The sequence below is a fragment of the Serinus canaria genome, chromosome 6 (assembly GCF_022539315.1).
Source record: "Serinus canaria isolate serCan28SL12 chromosome 6, serCan2020, whole genome shotgun sequence".
Taxonomy (NCBI): Eukaryota; Metazoa; Chordata; class Aves; order Passeriformes; family Fringillidae; genus Serinus; species Serinus canaria.
In genome coordinates, this window is record NC_066320.1 from 26,865,641 (window position 1) to 26,880,956 (window position 15,316).

At 39.0% G+C, this 15,316-nt stretch overlaps 1 protein-coding gene across 1 annotated transcript in view; it reads right to left on the reverse strand.

Annotated features, from left to right (window-relative positions):
* Positions 1-15,316, reverse strand: part of NRAP (nebulin related anchoring protein) — a 47,264-nt gene that overhangs the window by 1,397 nt on the left and 30,551 nt on the right. The window contains exons 27-41 of the mRNA XM_009087178.4: positions 13,574-13,678; positions 13,072-13,179; positions 12,527-12,640; positions 11,018-11,215; positions 9,503-9,607; positions 8,379-8,477; positions 7,485-7,589; positions 7,011-7,118; positions 5,108-5,419; positions 4,199-4,303; positions 3,436-3,534; positions 3,213-3,317; positions 1,589-1,696; positions 612-923; positions 215-367 (exon numbers count right to left, since the gene is read on the reverse strand). Of these exons, the coding sequence (XP_009085426.2) occupies positions 215-367; positions 612-923; positions 1,589-1,696; positions 3,213-3,317; positions 3,436-3,534; positions 4,199-4,303; positions 5,108-5,419; positions 7,011-7,118; positions 7,485-7,589; positions 8,379-8,477; positions 9,503-9,607; positions 11,018-11,215; positions 12,527-12,640; positions 13,072-13,179; positions 13,574-13,678 (2,136 nt within the window). The remainder of the gene's footprint in view (positions 1-214; positions 368-611; positions 924-1,588; positions 1,697-3,212; positions 3,318-3,435; positions 3,535-4,198; positions 4,304-5,107; positions 5,420-7,010; positions 7,119-7,484; positions 7,590-8,378; positions 8,478-9,502; positions 9,608-11,017; positions 11,216-12,526; positions 12,641-13,071; positions 13,180-13,573; positions 13,679-15,316) is intronic.

Below are 15,316 nucleotides of genomic sequence, written 5' to 3' on the forward strand. Positions count from 1 at the left end.
CCTGACATGACACTGCTGAATTCCCTTCAATGGTTCTTTCAAATTAAGATGTACACTAAGGCACAAAGCTTCATGAGGGAAGTGCACATATCCTGTTCAGACAGTACGGAGAACTGTAGACTCCAGGAAGCATTCAGAAACATTAGACAGGATGTGTGCAGGTTAAGGAGCAGAGCTGTTGGGCTTTGTGAGAAGGATGGTTTGCTATACTTACAGCTCCAGGTCTGTACTGAGAAGAAGGCTGCAGCAATCCCATTTCCCGAAGGTATGCCAGCTCAGCAGCTCTTCTTGCCATTTCAACTTTGTGAGAGCCTGGGGGAGTCCAGCCAATGCCTCTGAGCCAGTTCAAGTCAGACTTGTATTTTATCTGAGAGAATGAAACGTGCACCAGGATGTATTATTTTGTTGAGCTCTAACCAAATCACACACCCTGGGTATTCAACAGAGAGCATATAAAGGAGTAGCAGAGTCAATAATAAACAAATTATTCCTTTTTAGCAAGCAGACTGTGATTCTTTCAAGGTGATTTTGTTAGCAGGTAAGGTTAGCAAAGGAGATTGCACAGACAGCCCCCAGCCCAGGGAAGGACCATGTCACTCAGCCACACTTACGTCACTCTGCAGCTTGTAGGCCTGCTTTGCATGTTTCACATTTAGCTGCTCAGGGTCACAAGTGTATTGGTGCAAGGGCTGCCTGTAGTTAACATTGCTTGCAAGCTGCTGGCTTCTCTTGGCATGGAGGAATCCTGGCTGGTTGAGGTGACTCTGGAACTGTGCCATGTTTAGGGCATAATCACTCCTGTACTGGAGATCGCTCTGGAGTTTCCCCACTCTGAGGACATGTCTGATTTTGGGATCGTCATTTGCACTGAGGAATCCAATCTGCTGGCCTCTGTCTCTCAGGAAGGCTTCTCTGTATTTGTACTGCAGGAAGTACAGAGGAAAAATCTCATTTTCACATTCAAATTACCTTCAAATTCTGTTATGAAATAACTTATCTTCCCCTGGCTATCAATCATGTTTCCTGTAGTGCACAAAGACCAAGGGTTTGTTTGATATCAAACCACATCTCCTAATCTAACAAGACACTTTAGAAGAATTACTTTTGTGCTCATTTTTAAAGGAGTGGAAAGACTTAGGGGGCCCAAAATGCTCATCTCTCAAAAGTAATCAGAGATCCTCCTACTGTTGCACTCTTGGGTACACACAATACAGAGCTCAACCAATGAAGCTCCTCCATTTTTAGCTTTCTTGCCAGCTGTGGTCTTCTGTGTTCAAAGATAACCCACTTTATCCTAGACCATGCTTTAACTATTCATAGCCTAGTACCTATATTATTTGATAAAATCATAATATGTTTTCTTCCCAAGAAAAACTCTTGGGACATAAGACAGAACAGCCTGGTATTGGACATTACTAATGACAGACTTTAGCTGGAAATCGTTGCACTTAACTAGCACTTTGTTTCATTGGATCACCAATTTTCCATATCAGAATAATGTTCACTCATGTCAGACTTCACCCATTTTTGCAGGATGGGGTGGCTTGGGAAGAGGGTTGGGAGGTGTTTGAAGCAGAACAATTCTTACATCACTAGCAATCTCTCTTGAAGCCTTTGCTGTCTGGAATGGGATGGCGTCAATCCTAAAATCATAGCCAGATGCCCTTGTCTGTTCCCAGGATGTTTTATACAATTTCTGTGTTGAAAAGAAAAGAACAAAAAAGTCATTTCCCCCTGCAGTTTCTTAAACGCAGTCCCATAACTGCAATAATAAATGTTTTATCCTACTGGGCTTATTTGTATCAAGAGTCATCAGTACTATCTCCAAGGTTTTGATCCAGTTCTATAGCACTTCAACTTCTTTTCTATTCACCATAATGATAAAATGCCTCATCTGAAAAGTGCCACCAGGGTTTCCTTTTGTACTTGAATGTGGTTGTTTTTGATGTGATTTAATTTCTATTAGAAACCGTGATGCATCAGTCACATCAATATTGCATTGATATTGCCCTTATTCTCTCTTTTGATGCATCCACTCACAGTGTCTTGGGTTTCCTGGCATCCTAATTTCAATACCAGTTATTTCAAGCTTTTCAAATGATCCTCATCTCTATCCCCAGCCACATGTGGCTTCATTAACTCATGTGGAATAACAGCCGGTTCTAATGTGACTTTGAGGATGTGAATCACATTTATATCCTGAAGAGAAGTTGCTCTAGATTTGGTTCTTCTTCCATTAGTAGCTTTCTTAAAATAGCTTCCAGTCTGCAGGTCCTACTACACAGCCATGGTATCTTAGCTGACACTTTCAGCTTTCCCCTTCTGATTTTATTCATTTGCTTTCTGTAAGTCTTTGATTCACCCCTCCTGGGGTTTGTGGCCATAGGAAAAGGAACACAAAATCCACTCCACATTTTAAGACAATCTTCTCTTTCACTGGTGGCTGTGCTGCTAGGTGGTAATAAATTTGAAAGTAAATTTAGATGCCAGAAATCCTGCAAGACAGCCAGGGCAGAAGCAATGTAAGCATCACTGTACACCCTGCTAACAGGGATGACCTTTCATTTGTGTGCAATCCTTGCACATATTATTTGACTTTTTACATTTTCCTGTATTGCTTCAAAATGTAATTTCTACTTGTTTCTTTCACCTATCTCAAAGCTCCTAGCAAACTAAGGTTATTCTGACCCTACAGGTAAAGACAACAGCTATTTAGTCAGGGAACATGACATCAGGAATAGACTGAATTCCTCTGTATGAGATAATGTGGAAACAAATTCTCTTTAAACTAATTCCACTCCCTGATTCAGTTACATCCAGATTTATGACAACTACGCCTAAGGGATCATTTCAACACAGTGTTACAGCTTCAGAAAGGTAGAATACATAGTCTAGGAAAGAGGCTTCTCCCTCCTCCCTCACCCAAAGAAAACCAAAAAGATTTTCATTTGTAACTAATCATTTCTATAATGAAGGTTTGAAACCCTTAATAATAGCTTACTGCCCTAGAAAATTAAATGAATGCTCAAAAGAAAAATTAGCAGACTTTACCCGACTCCTCCAGCCCAAACTTAGCAACATGTTGGCTGTTCACTGCCTCTGGCTTCTTTTAGTTCTGGTCAGGCTCAGAGAATTGGCTTCTACATACATGAAAGTTTTTATTCCCAAAGAAGTTTACCAATCCAGCTTCCCAAAGGAGAAGGTTTACTCACATCACTGATGTAGAGTGCATTCTGGCGGGCTCGGATGAAATCCGGATGATCGGGAGGCAGGGTGTACCTGTGCCTGTCTTCAGAACCTCCAGCCTTGTACAGCCTCTGTGGGGCCAAAAGTCATTGAATGCAGGTGATACTGGAAGCAATGTCAAGATCAATTCTTTTAAGCATTATGGTACAGCAAAAGTTAAGGTCACTTATACATTAGAATGAAACCTACGTCATTGCACTGGAGGTAGCTGTTTTTGGCATGAATCAAACTCGGAGAGTCAGCCACAGCAGTGAACTTCAGACTTTCTGGCTTCTGACGGTACTTTATCTGAGAGGGGCAGGAGGCAACAAAAACAAACAAAGGAAAAAAAAACAGGAGATGTTTCTGTTAATGATATATGACAATTCCAGGAGTGTGATAACTGGGGTAAAACATAAAAGACACTTTCCTGAAGCCGCTGTTCTGCTTTAGTCTCAGTTGCTCTTTCAGCTAGGGACTGGGGATGCCTTTGTGTCAGGCACAGAACTTTTTTGTGAGTGTGTCTATGTGTGTGTGTGCACAAAAGACTTCCCACCAAAATTGACATGCAAAAAGCTTTTGAACACTACGCTTTTGACAGCTCATAATTTTTCTCCATTAATGCATGATACTGAGCAGGCAAATGCCCCTTCATGGTGGTTGTCAGTGCTGTATCTTTCTACACTTCCATAACCACCTGCTTAGAATTTCATAATGGAGTTTCCTGCATTTATTTATTGCTACATGTTTTGCCTATACTCCTGTGTTTCATTTGGAATGGAAAATATTCAGCAGGTGTCACACAGTGGACTTGCGTCTCCCATACTGCCTCTTGGTAACTTACACCTTGTATAAACAGGCTCCCACATCAAAAGGAAATGATAAGCTACATTCGTAAGTGTCATGTAACGAGGAGCCTTGATGGTAAACAATTCCTACAGACTTGCTATCCCATGAAAGATTTATCAGTTACCTCACTGATGAGCTCTCCAGCCTTCTTTACACTTTCTATCTGTGGAGATCTCAGAGCCATCCAACCAACTCCTTTCATGAAGTTCAGGTCTGATTTATAGCGATGCTGTTAAAAATGAAAATCGTTAACTATCAGTTTTGTATCCACAGCTATTAAGGTTTTTTAAAAAACTCCCTGGTTCATATTCACATTTTGAGATTTTTCATTTGCCATGCACATATCAGATCGTAAAGCCAAACTGTTTGCATTTGTTCGTTCCACCAGGAATTAAATTATGTATCATATGCAAGTTACAAGAGAAGGCCCCACGAGTGAATTAGTATGACTCAAAGCAGTAAGTAATAACCTGTTTGTACTGGGCGTAAAAGAACCTCTTTTGAAATAATTTTATGAGGTGAGTACAAGTCAGGAATACTAATTATTTTATCTGGTTCGTGGTTCCTCGTTAACCCCATTTTTAGGAGGACACATTACTCTTTCTTTACTCACATTAAAGGCTTGCTTTTAGCTCCTAATCTATTAAAGAAAATCAAGCAGAGCCAATAAAAAGTGAAAGTTAGCAAAGTGCCCACAATCCAAACAATCCTGAATTCAGAGTCATGGTGTCTCACTGTGTGACTTTAATCCAATCATCCAAATTTCATTTTTGTTCTCCCCTATATGTACAAAGGACATGACGATCACCTAACTCATGTGTGCTGTGCATTACTCTACTAGGCAGCGTGGGTATCAGGCAAAACCATCATCACCATTTGTCTGGTCTCCTGACTCGGGGTTCTAAAGGAGAGAGCCAAGCGCTGAGGTTCTCCCTCACATCCTATCCTGTCCCTCTCAGGGATGTAGGAGTAGCCTGAGCTACTGGTGCATCCTACCTACTGAGGCTGGTAGGGTCCAAAAGAAAGATTTTACCTCACTCTGCAGCATGTGGGCTCTTTTGGCCCACTTCATCTTCATGTCTTCAGGAAGCGCTGTAAATTCATGGAGTCTCTTTCTGTAATCTTGATCACTTGCTAAAGCTTGGGCTTTCCTGGCATGGACAAGATTGACCATGTCCATGGGCAGATGAAACTGAGACCACATGTCTTGGGATCCCTTCTTGTACTCTTGTTCACTCTGTAATTTGGCAGCATGCAAGCAGTGCAGTAACCTGGCGTCATCCAGAACGCTTCTGGCACCAATGCATTTTCCTCTCTCCATCACAAAATTGTGTTTATATTGGTACTAAAAAATTTAGAAAAAGGATAAAAGTGAAAATGTGCCAACTTAGACCAGCTATTCCAAATAACTTAGAATAAATTACTAAAACATCTACGTTTTCTGTAAAACCAGTATGTAGCAGTAGAAAGCAATTGTTTGAATATCTCATTGCTCTCAAATTCAGATACTACCAGAGCTGCAACATTTAAGTTAAGTGCATCTCATTGTGTTTTCTGAATATGCCCAAAACACTGATCATGTTTAACCTCAAATCATGTACTTTTATTATCTCTCTAAGAATTCGATTCCCATCAGAATAGAGAATGAGAATGTGAGGAAAACAAACAAAAGACAGAAGAAAAAGAAATCTATACAAAAGCAAAACACCGTGCACTCTGTAGCCTTCAGATTTGCAAATGCCACACAGCTATTTTAAAGAGTAAATTCAGTTTTCCTGGAAAGAATAAGAACCAGCAACCCCTCATTCTCATCTTAGCTGAGACTATGACTCTCCCTGTGATCTTGCATTTATCCTCTCTGTGAAATAGTGATGATGATGATAATGCTTATTTATACAGCATCAACAGGGTGCTTAGAACTTTAAAGGGAAGGCCTGGGCCCTGAAGAGTTCATAATGTAGTTGAAATGGGATAATAACACTTATCTACCACACAAGAGAGTTGTGGGGATTAAATTACAGCATCTAATGTTTATAAAGTGCTTCCAAGATGAAGGGCCAAATTCAGATCTGTTGTAAGTGGATGTAATTCTATTATGGACTTGTACTCTCTAGAGCAGATCTGAAGCTGTAACAAAAAGCACTCTGCAAAATATGGTTAAGTATATATTATAAATTACAATTAGAAATGGTTGCTTCATTAAAGAAACACGTGTGAAACATATTCATATTTTATCACATAAGAGATAAAGTATGCAACTAAGTACTACACAAAATGAAGACTGTTTCCATCTTCCTAGAATTTATTAAATATCTTGTGAAGGAGGGATGAACTTAGGCCTTCTGAGAAATGGGTACCACCATGTCTGTGTGTTTTGTATACAACAATCCAAATGATAGGATATTTATAAGGATAAGATGACTTTTTTCTTCTATTTTAGAAGTTAAGGGGATACATATTTACAGGAATTAAAACTGATTTTTACTTCCTAACCAGACAGGGAACTCCTGATTTTTTGGAGATTCAAAGAACCCTCAGCTTTTTCTGACTTCATTTCAATTTGGAAATACTAAGTAGTTCCAAAAGTCAGCTCTAAACAGAGTGCACAAAGTTACTAGGCACTTTATGATATGAGGAGCCAACAGCCTGAAAATGAGCAGAATCCCTTTTCTTTCTGTTGGCAAATACTTTAATTCATTTGCAATTTCCCACTGGAAGATGTTTAACCTGGCCTGGTTCCCGATTAGCAGCAATTTTTCCTCTTCTTTTTTTCCTAATTCACACAAAGAATCTCATTCATAAGTAATATATTCTGTCTCACACTTGTCTCACATGGTTATGGAGTTGCTTTAATTCAGTAAAATCTGCTTTAGACATTGTTTTACATGAAGTTAACAGAAATTAGGCAAGAAGGGAGGTTGAATCATTCAACTCACATCACTGGCAATTTCTCTGGAGGCCCTGGCAGTCTGGAACGGGAGTGCTTCCATTGTCAGCTTGTAGCCTTGAGCACGTAGATTATGCCAAGATTCTCTGTATTTTGCCTAAAGTAGGAAAGGCACATGTAGACTGCTGCTTTACTTTTAAATGCACAAAGGAACAAACAAAGGAACCATCTTTCATTTGTTATTCTGTGTTACAGTCTCATTCTTTATAATCAAAGGAATTTTTTTTAAATTATCTTTGGGAAATCCTACTAACTCAGACAGAACATGTCTCGTTCTTTATGTAGATTTAATTTACTCACAACCGTATATATGCTAATGAAGATTTAATTTGATTATAATCAAATCAAGGAAAGCATAAATAGAATAGACCTCAAATTTCATCTACTTATTCATCTTCCTTGCCACTGCACAATTCATCCTGCATCTGAAATAAGTTGTAAGAAATACAGAACAAATTCTTACATCACTGAGGTTGGCTGCATTTATTCTTGCCCGTGTAAACTCTGGCAGACCCAGTGTTGGTGTGTAGTGATGCCGACTGTCCTCTCCTGCTGCTTTATACAGGCGCTAGCATAGAGATCAAAGAGACAACTGAAATTAATTTTCTCTCTTGTTTCAATAATGCAACAGCAGTACTTAAGTTGTTAATGATTGTGACAATTGTAGTCAGCCATCATTGAAAATAGCTGAGAATATCATTGAAATTGCAAAGTTTTTTTCTGGGCATAAAGATATAGGGCTTTTGCTGGGCATAAAGGACATTTAAACTAATTTTAATAAATATATGATGATGCCAAACCACTACATTCTCAGCCTTGAATTGTTACATTCCCAGCAAGGCAAAAGTAGACCTAAGAATTCTAAGGGCATCATGACTGTGTGTGAAGCAAAAAGGCAAGTATTTCTGGTAGACTGGGCATATTTTCTAGCTTTAATTTTTTCTTCAAGCTGTTATATATGATTTTGATAATTTTTCTATAGGTTTTGTCTTGTTTTTCAGAGTTTAGAACAGTGATTCTTTTCTAAAAAAGAAAAGGCTCTTTGAGAAGCCCTCAAAAGTGGATCATACTATGCAAATGAGCTCCCTCTAGAATACCCCACAGTCCTGGTTTTTGAGTCTCTGTTTCATGCAAAAATCTTGATAATGGAACTCTGTTATGTGGTTACTATGTGAGCTTTTTGAAAGAGATTGAATTGAAAATGAAATTAAATGTTTTTTGGGGAAAAAAGTGATCTAACAGTGAAAAAGCAGAAATCAGTGATGCTTTTACTTTTTTTATGCATTTTGTTTTGTCTCTTTGCCAGTTCTCCATCCCCAGCTTGCTGCATTTTGAAAAGCACGTTGGGAGAGCCTACCTCATTAGCAATCATATTGCTGAATTTTGCATGAAGGAGGCCAGGAGAGTCTGTCACCGATGTGTACTTGAAGGAATGTGGCTGCTGACGATATTTACTCTGAGTTCACACACAAAGAAAAATGAGCAGAATAAGTAAATTGCCTTGTCAGATAAGGGATGTTTTCCAATTCTAGTGGAATTCCACTGCTTCTTCTGCTTAAAACTCTAGTTTGTCTATTGATCCTTAGACTAATTTACCTTTTGCTATTCTGAGTTAGGTACATTCAAGTTTCACAGAGAAAATGAAAAGTAAATAAGGAATAAGACATGAAAGAAAAGTGCTGCCGTGCTGAATATGCTGAAAACAGTAACGAGATTATTTCATCCCTTGGTGTCATTAACCCAGGGTAGTGGAATTACAGCAAAGGCAATCCAGTCCAGAGAGAGAAGAAGCTCACAAACCCACTGGATTTTTTTGTGAGATAAAAAGGTTTCACCTGGCCTGTGGCCCGGTGTCAGAATTGTGAACAAAACAACTGCAAGATCACTGCAAGCAGACACTTGTTCCCTAGAACACACCTCCTACTTTTCCTCATTTCATATCTATGTGAATACAGGCAAGAGATGCAGGATTTGAAACTATGAGAGACTGTATGAAGAGAGCATGACCGATGAAATAGAAGTCCAGTTACAGAGGGAGAAAAACAACAGCACACAAAAGCAGCAAGTGAAAAACAGACTGACTGTAAAACAGAAGTAGAGATGAGGACCCCGTAATACTCTGGGCACTGCAAAGCTCATTCTAATTTTGGAGAAATAGTACAAGGTACTTATTACAGATAGGCACAGCTTTACTTTCAGTTGAAAAAGCCCATTTAAATTCCTAAATAAATAACATAAAATAAAATATCTCCTGGGTCTGAAACACGGGAGAAAAGACTTGCAAAATAAGTTAGCAAAGTTTGCAAAGCCTAAAACTCCATCAGGTTCACCCATCTGCAGTTAGGACACGAGCGGAATGATCAAACGCAAGGGGAGGGAGTCTGGCATTATCCAGTGAGTCACTTTGCCAGCCCAGTCTAATAGAAAGACATCTGGCAAACTCTTGTTCGTAGTGGAGAAATCAAACCCCTCTTTTGTTACCTCGCTGATGAGTTCAGAAGCTTTCTTCTTCCCTTCAATCTCCAGGGCCCCTGGGGTAATACATCCAATGCCTCGCATAAAGTTCATGTCAGAGCGATATAAATTCTAAGGAAAACCAAGCAGAAGTAATTACGAGTTTGCATTTGAGATGTCCTATATTTATTCACCCAAAAATATGCAATGACTCCATTAAAATTAGTATCTACCACAGAGAGTTTGTACACATTGCCCTAAGATCTTGTGTTTATGAATGTGTCTGTGTGAACACAGCCCTGGCAGATCTACAGCACAGATGTAAGATTCTGAGGACTACTGAGCCTCATGAACACCAAATGCTGCTTCAACTTCTGTCTTCCATTTGTAACCTTGAAAAAACCTTTTTTAGGTACATGAATTTTCTTCATATATAATACATAAATCACAGGTAGATATTATTGATTTATAAATATACATAAAATAAGACCAGTTCATAAAAACATAAGAAAATAAGGTTTTTTTCTTTTCTCTTTTAAGTAGAAGAAACTGCAGAAAAACTAGCCTTGATTTTTAACAGTTCTGAATGGTCATAATATAAGCAAGGAACACTAAGGAAAAATAGCACTGAACCATTGCATACACATCATTAAAATATTTTCCAGACCACCAAACCGAGCGGTGACTCCCTGTAAATATTAGTTTTTAAAAAGTTACCAATAGGTTCCTGATAAATACATCACAAGAATATTATTTCATTTCATAATGAGAAGGATGAGGAGTAGGATGGATGGAAACCTACCTCAGAATCTCTGATTATGTGCATTTCACCCAAATTAGGATTACACTTGTTTGGACACATCCTGTCATCTCTAAGTCTGTTGGCTGATATGTTACAGTGATATATAGTAGCATTTTGTGGCCAGGTAGGTTTTTAAGATACAGCCCCTCCTGAGGTCTGCAGGGGCAATGTCATCTATGAAAAGCCCTTTGCTCAAGGCTCTGCCTGCAGATTTGTAAGGCAATATTTAGTTAATTTAACTCAAGACTATGTAGGGAATAAAGCTCATACTTAGAATTTTAATGGATGTGCCTTGGGCCAGAGCTTATAAGTGTCTTACAAATCCAATCTTTCTTGTGGAAGTACACATGAAATTTCACCCAGACCCAAACCAAGTAGTAAACACCAGTTGGTAAAGGGTTTGCATTAAAATGGGTATTTTTACCAACTGTCCAATCATCCTCACTTGCAAACCCTTCTCTACCCAAACATCAAAGACCACTAGGCTTTATCTCTAGTTTCTCTAGTTCCTACTAGACTTTATCCTCTAGTTTCTACTAGATACTCTAGTAGTATCTCTACTACACATTGTTCACTGCGCAGTAAGACAAATGTCTCGTTCCTCCACGTAATCAAGGGGGAACAGCCATTGCTTATCCCTCAGCTCTGCTCAAACACTTGCTGCCAGCTGTCACGAGTTGGAGCAGAACTGTTTTGCACCAGAACCAACAGGAAGCACCCCTGTGACACTCTGCAGTCACCTCACTCTGCAGCCTGTAGGCGTTCTGGGCGCAGCGCAGCCTCACGTCGTCAGCCAGGGCCGTGTACTGGTGGAGCAGCTGCCTGTACTCCTGCTCACTGACCAGCGACTGCGCCCTCCTGGCATGCACCAAGGGCATCATATCCAGAGGCAGGTGGAAGTGAGACTTTGTGTCCTCAAAACCTTGCTTATATTTCACCTGTCAAGTGAGAAACAGATCACATAGATATCACAGCAAAGTAATTAAAATTCAGGTTTTGATCAGAAGAGACGTTCCTCGTATTTCTTCCATTTTGCAGTATAAATTATTCTTTTTAAAACAAGTTGCCTAACTTGTTTAACCATACTGTGAAAGATCAATAATCATAATTAGAATATGTGGCAGCCTAAACTTCATCAAAAAGTAGCCATCTATATTATATTAAACTGAGATTATTTATTTGTTACAGCTTGATACATTGAACCTATAAAATAAAGCAAACTGGCAAGACAAGTCCTAATTTACTGCATTTTTTAAATGTGCCACAAAAAGAGGCAGCTACTGCCTGAGTAAAACATGCAAGCAACCTTATTTATATTAGAATTAGGAAAAAACCCTCAGGTGAAAATATTTGTTGATTTGGCCAGTTTAGTTTCGTAATTCTAGACTAATATTTAGTGCTGGGTTAGTATTTTTCACTTCTCGTCTCTGTCCAAGTGAAGAAAGGTGCAGAAATCTTCAAAGAACTTTTTTCACATGACATTTCCCAATCAGATTATGCAAATTTGAGATGTTCGGGCTGTTCATCAGGATAATAACTATCCAAAATTATTGAGGTCATCAAATAACTTATAACACCTGACAGATGGATGAATTCTTCAAACACTTTCTACTAGCTGTTTGTCTAAGCCTGCCATCTCTACAAGACCAGCACTTCTGAGAACCATGAACACACACCCATATATTTTGCTGCTTTCTGGATCAAGCCACAGTCTTCAAAATGCACTGAAGTTACAATTCTTATAGCAAACAACAAATGATGTCATTCTTAGCTCATGTCAAGACCAGGTGGGAACCATTCCCCAATCAAAAAAGTCCAACTTGAATTTGCATAAACTCATTCATCCTTTGGTCTTTCAGAAAAACAATAAATTGAAAATCAACACTGAATAAGTAATTTCATTTACTTCTGTACAAAGGCCAGTGCTTATTCTCAATTAGACTTGCTTCTGAGTGATGCTTTCACAGAGTAAAATATCCTGTGATAGGCAGCAGTGCTATGAAGCAGGGAAGTGTGCTAGAACACAGGCTTCTTTTACTGCCAAATTAATGTTAGTGTAAAGAACATAGAAGAATAGCAAGAATATCACAATTATATTAATATATCTGGAAAGTGGGACAGAAAGCCCTGGGTTTTAAATTAGTAGGCCATTCTACAGTTAGTCCACAGCTAAGTGCATCTTCCTTGAGGAACTACTCCCAGTTAGGAAACCAATTCAGGAATGCCCCCATCTCCTTCCTTGTACTTACATCACTCTGCAGAGATGTTGCTCGGACTGAATGAGCAATATGAATGTCACCATCCAGGCCACATGAGCCAGCCATCTGCCCTTTCATTTTCTGAAAGGCCTCTTTATATTTGTGCTAAAAAGGAAGTAAGATGAGAAATGTGGATAGGAATAAAGAGAAGTATTAGTCCAGCTGTTAATACCTGAATAAAAGGGCTTTCATAAGATAGTCAATTTTGACAATATTCAGTATGATAATAAATCTGAATAAAGATTTAGTGAGTTCTAGGAAGACCTCGCCCAACTGCAATCCCTGTGACTGTGCAGTCACTGCAGCAGGTAAACTGCTCAGCTTTGCTTTGACAAACCTGCCTTTCCTTATTCACCAACAACACCTCACTGTGCCTGCACCTCCAAAAGCAACACTAACTAGTCTGAGGCCAGATGTCTCCCAGATGCAGAGCTGGCTGGACATGCTGTTCCCATGAAAAGTCATTCAGCAGGGCAGATGCAGTCTGGAGTGACTGGCACGTCCTACTGGACAGTGTCAGCAGTAGGTTCACGTACATCACTTATGATTTCACCCGAAGCCTTTGCTGCCTGGAAGGGGATGGCATCCAATTTCAGCTGGTAGCCACCATCTCTCATCCTTCTCCAGGACTCCTTGTAACGAGTCTAGGAAATATGGAACAGAAATAAAGAAGAGTTGCTGTTCAGAGGGTTGGCATCACAGCATTATTGAAACCCTAGAAATGTTACCAGATGAGTTTCATTCTAGTCTAATGCAGAGGGCAAACACAAATGAAACTATTAAAGCACAACAGGAACTATTGCAAGAAAAATGTCCATTAGAAAAGACTATTTATTTGATCATTCTTAATCTTTCTAGTGTAGGTGAAGTTGGGTAAGAAGTTTGATTTCCCACATTACTTCAGAAATATTTAGACAATAGAATGATCATATATGGGGGAAATTAAAGAAATCTAGTATAATTTCCTATTTAGGACAAACAGTGAAGCATTATCAACATTTCCACTTTCCTTTAAAATATCAAAGATAAGGTTTATACCTCACTGATATTCATAGCATTTAATTTGGCCTGCAGGATTTCAGGAAGATCTGTTGTTGGTGTATACTGATGCTTTATACTCTCTCCATGCTCCTTGTACAGCCTCTGCAAAAAGAGATGAATTTCAGTAGCAAGTACTCTCTAAATATTCAATCATTAGTTCAAACAAAAACATTAACAATTAAGTTTATGGAAAGCAAACACTACAGAAAAGCAGCAGAGGCATTAATAAATACAGGTAATTGTATCAGTCAAAATGGATTCAAAAGGATTTGGGCTCTGATACACTTATCAGCTAGAGTATGCTAGAGAGGAGCTCCTTGAAGTTTTGAGTGTGTAAATCAATGTATATGAAAATTCAGATATTTGAATATCAATTTGATACAACTTCTAACACATGTAGGTGGGGAGAAGAATAATAAAGGGCGTGCAGCAATGAGTAGCCCACCAACACTTTGAAATCCCACAGAAATACAGGGAGTTGAAGACCCCCAAACACCTCTCCAAAGGTGTTCAATTTTAGCAGATAAATAGGATGCTAATTATTTGTGCAATTACTTCAAATTTATCTCCAGGGTTAATTGCAAAGGGGTGCCCAATAGCCAATGGGAAGAGATTCCAACACCTCAGAGGGTGATTTATCCCATCACAGAAGAGGGGTCTGTGTACGCCACTCACATCAACCCTTGGAGGACTAGCACAGAGCTGGCCCAGGACCAGAAAACTTTCAGATGTCTGCAGACATATAAGAGGAGTTCTATGCAATTAACTGGAACTGGAACTTCCCCTGCAGTGGCTATGCAGAGTTCTTTTTATATTACTTTTCTTTGCTAGCCTAGTTTTCTTCTTTCCTTGACACTATAACTCTCAGATGGGTACAGACAGACACCTTTCCTTGGCCTTAGATATGACCCATGTCTGGAGCACCTGACTTGCCTTTCCCTGTTATTTCTGCAGGAGAGTTTGAGACCCTCTAGATTAGAATGGACTCCTCCATTTCACCTGTCTGACACTTTTTTAGCAGCTGGGCCCACTTTTATTGCAGCTCCATAAGAGCAAAATTAATGAGAATTCCATGTGTGAAGAAGTAGAGCACCAGACTGATTTTGACTGTGGCTCAGTGAAACAAAATTACTTATATTTATCCTGCCTGAGATGTAAGCCTTTTGGATCTTATTAATTAAACCAAAGGCACAGACACCAAAAGTATTACAATAGCATGTGTTTTACACAAAGTCTTTCATCTTCTCCTTCACTTTAAAAATATCTATTTTCAAAATAAAACATTCTCTCATGTTTGAAACTTGTCTTTTTTGAGTGACTTTTGCTTATTATTCACTTCTGTATTATCCCAGTTAAGTCTACAATATTTTTAAATCGCTCTTCTATTAAAAATAAACATGTTTAAACACCAAACAGCCTCAATTCTTCCCTTTAAGGTTTCCCTTCCTGGATTTCTCTCTCAGCAGGATGACAGCTTGAAATAATTTATTTTTCCTTCCTTGTCATGCTGCCTTACGTTTTGTTTCCAAAGAATATGCAGAAACTGAAATTTGAAAGATCTGTTTGAAAAGGGGAAAGAACCCCAAACATGTTCTTCCTTAATGAATATCAGAAGGCCAAAATTCTTTAAACGTCAAAGGTCAGTCTTACTCCTAAATTTTACTTCTGAAAATAAATGGGACAGAAAGTGCTTTCTGTATGAAAATCCCATTCACTTCCATGGGATCTCTTCCCAATCCA